Here is a 12758-nt window from a genome sequence, read left to right as displayed (position 1 = left end):
CTCGGTTCCACCCGGTGTGACAGCTAAGGAGGAGGTTTTAGTCCCCCCAATCTGGCGGCGGTGCCAGCCGAGTACCATGACCTTGCTGACATCTTCAGCAAGGATCTGAACTCACGCTGCCCCCGCACCGTCCGTACGATTGTGCCATTGATTTGATACCGGGCGCTGAAGTACCCGTCCAGCAGGCTGTACAACCTCTCGCGTCCGGAACGCGAATCAATGGAGACCTACATCCGGGACTCGTTAGCTGCCGGGTTGATCCGGAACTCCACCTCCCCGATGGGTGCTGGTTTCTTTTTTGTGGGGCAGAAGGACGGCGGACTCCGTCCATGCATTGATTACAGAGGGCTGAACGAGATCACGGTTCGCAATCGTACCCGTTACCCTCTGTTGGATTCAGTGTTCACGCCCCTGCATGGAGCCCAAATTTTCACGAAATTGGATCTTAAGAATGCTTATCACCTGGTTCGGATCCAGGAGGGAGACGAGTGGAAGACGGCATTTAACACCACCGTTAGGTCACTTTGAGTACCTGGTCATGCCGTCGGCCTCACCAATGCGCCCGCGACGTTCCAAGCATTGGTTATGACGTCTTGCGGGACTTCCTGCAATCGGTTTGTCTTCGTATATCTAGACGATATACTCATCTTTTCTCCGGATCATGAGACCCATTTCAAGCATGTACGTCAGGTCCTACAGCGGTTGTTGGAGACCGGCTGTTTGTGAAGGGCGAGAAGTGTGAGTTCCACCGCACTTCTTTGTCTTTCCTGGGGTTCATAATCTCCTCCAACTCCGTCGCCCCTGATCCGGCCAAGGTTGCGGCGGTGAGAGATTGGCCCCAACCAACGAACCGTAGGAAAACTACAACAGTTCCTCGTTTTGCAAATTTCTACCGGAGGTTCATCAAGGGCTACAGTCAGGTAGTTAGCCCCCTGACAGCCCTGACCTCCACAAAAGTCCCCTTCACTTTGTCGGATCGGTGCAAAGCCGCGTTTAGGGAGTTGAAACGCCGGTTCTCGACTGCACCGGTTCTGGTGCAGCCCGATCCCAAGCGCCAGTTTGTTGTTGAAGTGGATGCCTCTGACTCAGGGATAGGAGCCGTGCTGTCCCAGAGCGGGGAGTCCGACAAGGTTCTCCATCCATGTGCCTACTTTTCCCGCAGGTTGACCCAGCTGAACGGAACTATGACGTCGGCAATCGGGAACTTCTTGCAGTGAGGAGGCTCTGAGGAGTGGAGACACCTGTTGGAGGAGCATCGGTACCATTTAACGGTTTCACGGACCATCGGAACCTGGAGTACATCCGGACCGCGAAGCGTCTGAACCCAGGCAAGCCCGCTGGTCGCTGTTTCTTCGGGCGTTTTGACTTCCGGATCACCTACCGCCCCGGGACAAAGAACCAACGGTCTGATGCCCTGTCCCGGGTGCATGAAGAGGAGGTCAAGACCGAGCCGTCAGACCCCCCTGACACCATCATCCCCGAGTCCACTGTCGTGGCCACCCTTACCTGGGACGTGAGAAAGACCTCCGGGAAGGCCCTGACATGGAGCCCGGACCCGGGGACAGGTCCGAAGGACAAGCTGTACGTCCCACCAGAGGCCAGGGCTGCGGTCCTTGACTTCTGTCACGGTTCCAAGCTCTCCTGTCATCCAGGGGTGCGAAGGACCGTGGCAGTGGTCCGGCAGCGCTTCTGGTGGGCGTCTATGGAAGCCGACGTCCGGGAATATGTCCAGGCCTCCACCACCTGTGCCAGGGGCAAGCCGCCACCACAAGGCCCAAGGCCTCCTCCAGCCTCTGCCCGTGCCTCGTCGCCCCTGGTCTCATATTGGCCTGGACTTTGTCACGGGCCTCCCGCCGTCCCAGGGCAACACCACCATCTTAACGATAGTGGACCGGTTTCTCCAAGGCGGCCCACTTCGTGGCCCTCCCGAAAATTCCCGACGGCCCAGGAGACTGCAGACCTCCTGGTCCACCACGTCGTGCGTCTGCATGGGATTCCAGCAGACATTGTCTTGGATCGTGGTCCTCAGTTCTCCTCCCAGGTCTGGAGGAGTTTCTGCAGGGAACTGGGGGCCACCGTCAGTCTCTCTCGTCTGGGTACCACCTCCAGACAACGGCAGGCAGAGCGGACGAACCAGAACTGGAGCAGGCCCTCCGCTGCGTGACCTCCGTGCACCCGACGGCCTGGAGTGACCATCTGGCCTGGATCGAGTACGCTCATAATAGCCAAGTTTCATCTGCCACCGGCCTCTCCCTGTTTGAGGTGTGTTTGGGGTACCAGCCCCCATTGTTTCCGCTAGTGGAGGGAGAGGTCGGGGTGCCCTCGTCCAGGCCCATCTGAGGAGTGCCGGCGGGTGTGGCGTACCGCCCGCTCTGCCCTGCTCAGAGCCCGGACGAGGACTAAAGCCCATGCAGACCGCCGGCGTTCCCCGGCCCCTGCATACCAGCCCGGGCAGGAGGTTTGGCTATCCACAAAGGACATCCCCCTGCAGGTTGAATCCCAGAAGCTCAAGGACAGGTACATAGGACCTTTTGCCATAACCAAAGTCCTCAGTCCGGCCGCAGTGAAGCTGAAGCTACCAGCTTCACTGCGGATTCATCCAGTGTTCTATACCTCAAGGATCAAACCCTACCACACGTCAACTCTCTGCACCCCCGGACCGGCGCCGCCTCCTGCCCGGATCATAGATGGAGAGCCTGCCTGGACCGTGCGCAGGCTCCTGGATGTCCGTCGAAAGGGCCGGGGGTTCCAGTATCTGGTGGACTGGGAGGGTATGGACCCGAAGAACGCTCCTGGTGAAGAGGAGCTTCATCCTGGACCCGGCCCTCCTGGCCAACTTCTACCGCGGCACCCGGACAAGCCTGGTCGGGCGCCAGGAGGCGCCCGTTGAGGGGGGGGTCCTGTTGTGTGGGCCGCTGAAGAGGAGGTACTGCTGGCCCACCACCACCAGATGGCGCCCTGCTTGGAGTGCGGGCTTCAAGCACCAGAGGGCGCCGGAGCCACTGGGAGTGACAGCTGTCACTCTTCATCAGCACCAGCTGTCACTCAGCCAACTCATCACCATCTCCATAAAGGCCGGACTGCGACTCCACCTCCTCGCCGAGAAATCAACTACCAATCAGGTAATTCTCTCTGCTGACTCAAAACATTGAGTAATAATCTGAACTTCTTTGCAGCCGTTTTCCTGTGGTGTGTCCTTATCTGTGGGATTGGCGTTTGGTGTGATCAGCGACAGCTTCGCTTCACACCCCAACCAAGATAAGTGGTTAGACAGGAGCTGCACAAGTGTGTGATTGGAGGTGGAGGTGCTCCCTCCTTACTGAATACAGACTGTGGGATTACTGAGTATGCGACCTCACACTCATCAGGACTGTCTCTGTTCTCTGCCAGCAGTACTGGGTCTGACTGCTGAAGACAGCGGCCACCTGGGGCGCAGGGCTTGGCGGCTCCGGTGTCTTCAGCTCTGTTGGCAGTGGAAGCTGTGTGGATCTGGCTCTTCTCCTCGCCAGGCGGTCTTCTATCGTCGAGCCTGCCCACACGTCACCTGGTGTATGATTGACAGTCACTGTATTGTTATTGTCTGTACGTCGTTGTGTGATTCACAACATTAAATTGTTACTTTTGGCTTATCCATTGTCCGTTCATTTACGCCCCCTGTTGTGGGTCCGTGTCACGACACTTTCACAACAGTTTATTTATTTAAAATAAATAAACACGAAATATATCAGTCTGTGTGCAATGAATGTATACATTATATAAGTTTCACTTTTTGAATGGAATTACTGAAATAAATCAACTTTTTCATGATATTCTAATTATATGACCAGCTTCTGTATGTATGTTTGGGCTGCATTTAGTTCTGTGAACCTGATATTCTTTTTCAAATTCTCACCATTTTTGCATCCAGCACTATTTCCTTTAGAAATGTCCTTGACAAATAATATCAGTCTGTTAGGACGTCAGGTTATGTGTTACACATATACATGTGCGTCTGTATATATTTTCCAACTTATTCCCATTGATGAAACTTCTCATTTTCTGCCTGAAAGCTTATTAGGAGTCGAGTGTGTTCAGGGCTCCCTGTTTGTTTACTAAGTACACACACGTGTTACAGACCTTGAAATCCAACAGCAGGGGTTGATATTATACAAAGATTTATGAACATACAAATGAACCTGCTTATCCTTTATCATGATTTTCTCCATTGTGAGATATAAAGTGTCTTATCGTAGCGTTCGTGTGTATGTGCATTTTAACGCCTCAGCGCACGAGCGACGTTACGATATTCTTCAGAACGACAATATACGCAACATGCATCCAGCAGCAGACACGTTGCTGTCATAGACAACTGCCTGTAAAGTTTTTTGGCAAGTTATAACTTTATAAACACAGTAATTTGTAATGAAAGCCCTTCATTTGTGCGGCTCTTTCGGCGCCATGTTTGTTTTTTCGGAGAGAGCAGTAAGCTCCTCCTACCCCTCCAAACGGAGTGTGCATCCAGATTCACTCCAAACGGAGGGGTTTGTAGCCCTCCGCCTCGCTAAGAGAATTGAGACACCCCTCTGTCTCTCGTGCCCGCGCAAAACGGAGGGGAAGGGGTAAGAGGAAGGGCCAAGGGGTAGAATTGAGACTGGAAGAGTGCCGTTATTGAATGATTCATTGAACATGTTAAGTAGTGGAGTAAGTAATTGTTTCTGAAAGGTTTTATAAAATTCAATAGGTAAGCCATCAGGCCCTGGGACTTTACCTGAATTAAGCTTTTTATTGCTTGCAATAGTTCTTGTATAGTTATGTCATTGTCTAAAGCTTTGCGCAACATTTTCTGAAAGTTTTTTGAACTGAAGACGGTCTAGAAAAGCATCTCTCTCAGTGGAATGATCAAGACAATCTGACCTATACAGTGATTGGTAAAATTCTCTAAATACATCGTTACTACCTTGTGGGTCGTTTGTGATATTTCCCGATTGTGTAGTAATGCCATTAATGGCTCTTTCAGATTGCACTTTTTTAATTCTCCATGCTAAAAGCTTGCCCACTTTCTCTCCTTGATCATAAAAAACTCGATTCAGCCATAATAAACTTTTGGCCACCTTATCACTTGATAGTTTGTTGTATTCTGCTCTCAAGGCTAACAATTGTTTATGTTTGACAGGGTCCTCTTTTTTGTTTACGTCGGTTTCTAGAGATTTTATTTGTTTCTCTAATTTAATGATATCTGCCTTTTGTTTCTTTTTATGGGTGTTTGTAAAACTAATAATTTCACCTCTGATGTATGCTTTAAATGCTTCCCATCTAACAGATGCAGTAGTTTGACTAGTATTTGTTTCAAAATAAAGGCTGATTTTATTTTCATCATATTTGACAAACTCTGGGTTGTTAAGCCACCTAGTTTGCAGACGCCATTTAGGAGGACACCATTTTAGCTTCTCCAAAAACATAGATAAAGAAATGGGAGCATGGTCACTTATAACTATACAATCATACCAACAATCCTTTACGTTTGAAATTAATTCTTGTGATATTAGACAATAATCAATACGAGATCTTGATTTATGCAAGCCCGAATAACAGGAATATTCAAATTTATTCTTATTAAGTTCACTCCAAATTTCTGTCAGGTTCAAGTCTTTCATATATTGTAATATTGTTTTCCTAGATTGTATCTTTTGATTATCTGACTTTGTGGAACAGTCTAGCAATGGGTTCAAAGTACAATTGAAATCCCCACCTATAATATTAAAACCGTCCAAGGAGGCTAAAGTTAAAAATAAGTTTTCAAAAAATTTGGGACAGTCCTGATTAGGGCCATATATATTAACTAGATTCAGTGAAATAGAAAATATCTTCCCTTGAGCAATAACAAACCGTCCATGAGGGCCCTGAATAACATTTACAATTTGAAAAGGGATAGTCTTATGAATTAAAATAAGTACTCCCCGAACATAATTATTGTATGTTGCCTGTATGACTTGACCGGGCCATCTCCGTTGTATTAGTTTAATTTCAGATATTGTGAGGTGGATTTCCTGTAGGAAAATTATTTTAGAATGTAAATCTTTAAGCCTGGTAATAACCTGCTTTAGTTTGGTTAATTTATTAAGTCTCAGGCAGTCCCACAAGCCTCAGATTCTTGCGTCTCCCATGATTTTCTAAATCCTCCGTCTTCGACTCCAGATAGGTGATGCATTTAATCGCTTCAGCCAGCTGTGTTTGAGCACTGGTCAAATCATCTTCCGCAGACCCCATTCGTGTCTCAGCATCCGTTAGCCGCTTAGCATTAGCTGCTATGTCCTCCTGAAGTTCCGCAAAACTTCTCTGCACAGCAATAACAGAGCCGTTCATCTCAATCAAGCGCTTATCCACATTGTCCATTTAATTGCAAGTTCATCAACACTACTTAACCTGGTGTTGATTGAGGTAACGGTTGTTTGCAGCAGTTTTAGCTCGCTTAGCACCGTAGCGAGGTTGGCTTGCTGAAATCCAGTATTGGCAGCATCGGTAGCTAGCGCAGCGGAGGAAGGTGTTTTATTTCTTTGAGTGCCATGGGGTTTAGGACCAGTGCCACAATCTTCAATAGTCACTTGTTTAGACATCGTGTTGGCCTGGTTGTAAGCTTGAATTTGGAGGATTTTCAACCGAATTTGCAAAGTTGCGGAGGAGCATCGACACTAGGCTGCCATCTTGGTTCACGGCCACATAGCGCCCCGGCAAGTGTGAACTTTAATTTGTACCTCTGTTACTGTGCAGATACCTCTAACAATCGTTCAGTTCTGGAAATAAGCACCAAAATTAGCACACATACTCCTTAGACATTCCTCTTTGAAAACAACTGACTGGCCACTTGATTTTCCTACAGGTGACCAGGTAGCGGACAATTGAAGAATTACACAGGAGGCAAAGTTTAAAAATTATCCAGTCATATTGAAGACTATACCACATTATTTGTCTGATGATAAAGCTTTCTAAACGGTATAGTTTGAACGATCTATGATGGAATATTATGGAGTTAAGGGGTAAAAACCCTGACCCTGACCCTGACCCAGCTTAGACACACCAATTACTCAACAAGGACCAGATTTATCTGGATAAGGTGTCAGGTTTACAGGTTTCTCCTCTTCTTCTTTGTGTGTTTGTGTGCCGTCCGTGGGACAGACAGGGTTCTACCTGACTGGATAGAAACAGGTGTGTTGGTATCAATATGGTTCTTGGTTTGGCGTCTCTGGCGGTGCGTGATGGGAATGATGAGCGGGGCAACAACTGCTCCTGCTGCCATGGAAATGCCTGATTATGTGCTGGACAAAGCCTGCAATGATAGTTTGAGCTTCAGTTAACATCGGGTGCAAAACATGCAGCTAACACATTCTGTTTGACCAGGAAACATGTCCAGGTACACAGCAGAGCACACTAGTTATAGTATTACTACTGCAGCGATGATGGTAGTATTACAGTTCCTATGCAGTAAGAAACAATAACTTTATGCTGTATAAAGTATGTGTACTGCTTGTAATTTAACATGTTCACATTTTTCATGCTGTGATGCTAATGTGGCAGATTATTAAGAGTTGTAAAGATTTTTACAATCACTAAACACAGCATCCACAAAGCCACAGAAAAAGAATACAGTTACTACAGAGATGTTTCAAATATGACAAAGCCAACAGTTATTAACTTTTAGACAACAAACCCTCCAAACAGAACTGCAAGGGATAGAAAGAAAAGCAAAAGCAAAAAAGGAGTTAACAGGAAATTCTAATCAAATTACATTTCTTCTGCAAATCTGACTGTTAATTGTGTGAAATTTCAGACCATAAAATATCACATTGGTGGTAGCAAAATATTCTACCGGGATCTTTGCTGGAGTGAGACGCTGCACATGCATAGTGCGCTGAAAATTTTTTATGACCCTTACCCTATTTAAAAAAAAAAAAACAGTCCTCGTTTACTAAAAACTAATAATACAAGGAAAGCAGTGTATGATTCTTTTCCTCTCCACATCCATGAGCCTTTCATTTTCTGAAATATTTCAGCAAGCTCATCTACAGGTGTGTGAGAGGCAAATAAAGAAAAATGCTTAAAATGGCTGGAGGTGAAGAGTATCCTGGTTGGGGGGTCTGACACTGAAGGGTTTTAGCCATGCTAATGCTTCCCAGAACCATTTTCTGCATTGAATTAGCAAGGAGAATTAGGGAGGACGGAGGCAGTGGTTTATCCAACTCTTTACAAGCTGGACAAAATCTATCTTCATATTTCTGTGGGACCTATCAAAAAACTGTCGTTGGGCAAAGGAACTTATTAAAATCTTTGAAGTAGGTCTTCAATATATTTATAGAAATAAGTTATCCTGTAATGTTAAACAGATTAAGGAAATGTTGTTTGAAAATTATAAACAGAAGTGGGCAGAAGAAATTCTGCACAAACCCAAATTAAGAGTGTACAGTTTGATAAAGTCGGCCTACCAACCAGAGCCATATGTCACCCTTAACCTAACTAAAGCACAGAGATCTGTTTGTGCCCAGTTGAGATGTGGTATTCTGCCTCTGGTGGTTGAAACGGGACGTTTCCATTTGATCCCTGAAGAGAATAGGAAGCGTCACCTCTGTGACCTGGGAGAGGTGGAAAATGAAATCCATTTTTTGTTCTACTGTCCTTTCTACCATAATTTGAGGCATACGTTTTTTCTTAGAATGACCACTGAATGTTCCGATTTATTTTACTATATGACAGATGAATGTAGACTTGCATATCTATTTAACAAAAACGTTTTCCATATGGTTCAATTTATGTTGGATGCCTATCTGCTCTGCAGGGGCGCACTTTATGTTTGATTATGAAGCTATGACTGCACACTGAAACTGATTGATAATGAAGTATGATTTGAGTATTGTAAACTGTAAATGTCAGTTCTAGATTGGTGGATGTGGCATCCATCTGTTTATTGTTCTTTATTTTCTATGGTGTGTCTTATAAGCCCATGAGGGCTGGGCACCTCTTTGGTGTATGACACCTTGAAAATAAAAATATCATCATCATCATCATATCATATGCCAGCAGGTTCTGTTCCAGTGTGAGTCCAAAACTGTCGAGAAAAGGAACAGACACCGCTGAAATAACCTTAACCCTAACCCTACTCCTACGCCCAACCCTAACCTTAACCCTAACCCACTCCTACCCCCAACCCTATCCTTAACCCTAATCCTACCCCTAACACTAACCTTAACCCTAACCCTACTCTTACGCCCAACACTAACCTTAACCCTAATCCTACGCCCAACCCTAACCTTAACCCTAACCCTAATCTTTACGCCCAACACTAACCTTAACCCTAACCCTACTCTTACGCCCAACACTAACCTTAACCCTAATCCTACGCCCAACCCTAACCTTAACCCTAACCCTAATCTTTACGCCCAACACTAACCTTAACCCTAACCCTACTCTTTACGCCCAACCCTAACCTTAACCCTAACCCTAATCTTTACGCCCAACACTAACCTTAACCCTAACCCCACTCCTACCCCAACCCTAACCTTAACCCTAACCCACTCCTACCCCCAACCCTATCCTTAACCCTAACCCTAATCCTACCCCTAACACTAACCTTAACCCTAACCCTACTCTTACGCCCAACACTAACCTTAAACCCTAATCCTACGCCCAACCCTAACCTTAACCCTAACCCACTCCTACCCCCAACCCTATCCTTAACCCTAACCCTAATCCTACCCCTAACACTAACCTTAACCCTAACCCTACTCTTACGCCCAACACTAACCTTAACCCTAATCCTACGCCCAACCCTAACCTTAACCCTAACCCTAATCTTTACGCCCAACACTAACCTTAACCCTAACTCTACTCTTACGCCCAACACTAACCTTAACCCTAATCCTACGCCCAACCCTAACCTTAACCCTAACCCTAATCTTTACGCCCAACACTAACCTTAACCCTAACCCTACTCTTTACGCCCAACCCTAACCTTAACCCTAATCTTTACGCCCAACACTAACCTTAACCCTAACCCCACTCCTACCCCAACCCTAACCCTAATCCTACCCCCAATCCTAACCATGGCCACCCCGACCCCCCCCCTTCACTTTTAATTTCGTGCAGCCATCACGGAATGAATTAGAATGAATTCGTGCAGCCGTGACTAAAATGAGGCGCTTTTCATCACAATATCACGAACCAACAGATTAATGTATATTTCGTGCTGCTGAATCACGACTTGCTGTGAGACCAGGTTGAAAGTAACAAACAGTAGTTACAAAAAAAAGTATTGCTCTAAAAACAGCAGTTTAAAAGTAAAAATAGTTAAAGTTTCTCACGTCTGATCAGGTCTTGCCTCCAGCGATCGTTTACACAGCCGTCACCATAGCAACCTACACCATAGCAACGACGGATGTGCGGCAGTGGGCGGGCCTATTTATTTCAGAATAAAACCATGGTTTAAAAATGTAACAAATACAGAGAAATGACAAATGATGGAATGGTTGTGGAATGATTTACCTCTTTCTGCCAGAATGTTACGGAGTAAAGACTCTTTCATTAAAGTGGTTAAAGAATGTTTTATGTCAGATTTTAGTCAGCGGTCAGAATGCTTTTATGTTTTATTAGACCGATTTCTACCTGTTTTTACTATAGACTGTATTTTTTTACTAGTATTTTATAGACTAACTCTTTTGAGAAAGTTGTATAAGTATTTTTTATGTCACAAATTTTAGTCAAATACCATGATTTTATGCATTTTAGATCTATTCTGTTAATCCTTATTTTGCATGTTTTGTTTCTTGATTTTGTTTTGTTTTATTTATTTATTTATTTTTATTTTTTGAGATGACCACAGTGGAAACAAGTTTTATTTTTATTGTGATATCAACACAATGATTGTTTTTTGTATTTTCTGTACATGTATTTTTATTGCCAAATTCATCCCATCCAATCCAAACGAATGTTCGTGATATTAACAAAAAAAGCAAAAATATCATACACTGTTTTATTCAATTTGAAAACAATGAAATTTATTTTTATCTACCCAACAAATGTTCCATAAGTAAAAAATCAGTAAAAACGTTTCATTTGACTTCACGCTCATATTGATTTCCACAATACTTTTCAAACAAAATTGGGGAAATTAAAGAAAGTATCTGAGCGTTAAAGATTTTTGCTGATGTTTCAGTTGCTCATTCACACCCCGCATCAGTAGGTGGCAGTAAAGCATCAATAAGGTTTTTTTTTTTTAACCAACTGCCATATAAATGTCTAAGATGAAGATGATGAAGAAGAAATATGACGTTTTCAGGAGCACAACTTAGAAGCTAACAGGCTAACAAGCTCATATATTTGATATGTGTTAATATATTTAGTTTATATTTGAGACGAATGAAGAGAAACAAGAAGTGTTAAAAATGTCGGAAGTTAAGGTGAAGAAGGAGCCGAACCCTTCAGAATCCACTGACATTGAAAACAGGTCAGTTCGACAAAATGCTGAACTCCATTTAAATTGAGTTTAGTTTATAGTTTAATCTGATGTCATCATTTCTAAACTGTTAACACGGCGTGATTTAATAACTTCTTCATTCAGCAGGAGCTTATGGATAATTCGGCGTGCAGTAAACACACCACTTATTCCTCAATTTAATGAAATTCTTAGTGATTGTTTCGGTGCCCAAACCACAGTCTGATTAATTTCACGCACATCGTCAATAACATTCTGAACAAAATTAGAATTTCCATGAGCTTTTACTTTTTAATTCTTCATGTTCTTTGCTTTTAATGTTTGACCAAAAGTTGCATTAATGTGAATAAACTGCATTCAAACATTCTGTAGCGCTTCAGAGTTTCGATGTCTTCCCACTGAAATGCGTCAGATCTTTGATATTTCGAAGTGTATATTTTGCCGGATATGGCAAACACGCACCAAGCGATATTTGACCGGATCTCATCGCTGATTGGCTAGTTCAAATGACCTCATCCTAGAGGGCGTTTCAGCATGGCGGCGTCCTCCGCATTGAGTGTTTGTGCTAATTTTTCATCTTTGAGGTAGAGGTGGACGTGAGATTACACCAAGGATCAGCTCTGAGTCCTTTCTTGTTCACAACGGTGATGGACAGATGAGATCAGACAGGAGTCTCCATGGACTGTGATGTTTGCAGATGTCAGTGTGGTCTGCTTTAAACTTCATTACGATACCCAGGAAAATACTCAATATCATTTGCAATACCAATTGTTTTTTTTAACTAAATACTAGAATGATACAAATAAAATGGTATAAATAACATCAACAAAAGACTTTTTAAGTTGTCTGATGTAATACAAAACAAAAATAGCCACATAATTGTAAGCTATATGACATTTTGTTGCATGTTTTATGTACAGTTGTCAGAATTACCACTACCCCTATTTTTAAATACACATTTTAAAATATGGTCAAAAATAAATGCAAAGTTGTTGAACAGAAATAACAAAAAAATGCTTTTGTAATGAAATAAAAAAAAATATGTATGCTGGACAGTTCAGAATCACCTTTGTTGTCAATGCACAGCAAATCAGCACAACAAAATTTGCTTGTGCATCCTCAAAAACAATGCCCACCCTCACACATAACTCACACACACATACTTCAATAAATATTAAGAACATCGGGAGATGTGGGGGGTTCTGAGGTGAGCTCAGAGACCTCTAAATTACACCATTTCAGTTAGACATTTGTCTGATATTGTACTGTCCCTAACAAGCATAACTCATATTGCACTAAT

The 12758-nt window shown here is 44.0% G+C and overlaps 2 protein-coding genes across 2 annotated transcripts in view; one reads left to right on the top strand and one right to left on the bottom strand.

Moving 5' to 3' along the window:
* Positions 1–10400, bottom strand: part of dzank1 (double zinc ribbon and ankyrin repeat domains 1) — a 44828-nt gene extending 34428 nt beyond the window's left edge. The window contains exons 1-2 of the mRNA XM_034188465.1: positions 10329–10400; positions 7165–7303 (exon numbers count right to left, since the gene is read on the bottom strand). Of these exons, the coding sequence (XP_034044356.1) occupies positions 7165–7273 (109 nt within the window). The 5' untranslated portion in view covers positions 7274–7303; positions 10329–10400. The remainder of the gene's footprint in view (positions 1–7164; positions 7304–10328) is intronic.
* Positions 10401–11280: 880 nt separating this feature from the next.
* polr3f (polymerase (RNA) III (DNA directed) polypeptide F) overlaps positions 11281–12758 on the top strand; it is a 34683-nt gene continuing 33205 nt past the window's right edge. Inside the window, exon 1 of the mRNA XM_034188873.1 lies at positions 11281–11470. Within this exon, the coding sequence (XP_034044764.1) occupies positions 11409–11470 (62 nt within the window). The 5' untranslated portion in view covers positions 11281–11408. The remainder of the gene's footprint in view (positions 11471–12758) is intronic.

This window comes from Thalassophryne amazonica, chromosome 15 (assembly GCF_902500255.1).
Source record: "Thalassophryne amazonica chromosome 15, fThaAma1.1, whole genome shotgun sequence".
Taxonomy (NCBI): Eukaryota; Metazoa; Chordata; class Actinopteri; order Batrachoidiformes; family Batrachoididae; genus Thalassophryne; species Thalassophryne amazonica.
This window is presented reverse-complemented; position numbering and strand designations above follow the sequence as displayed.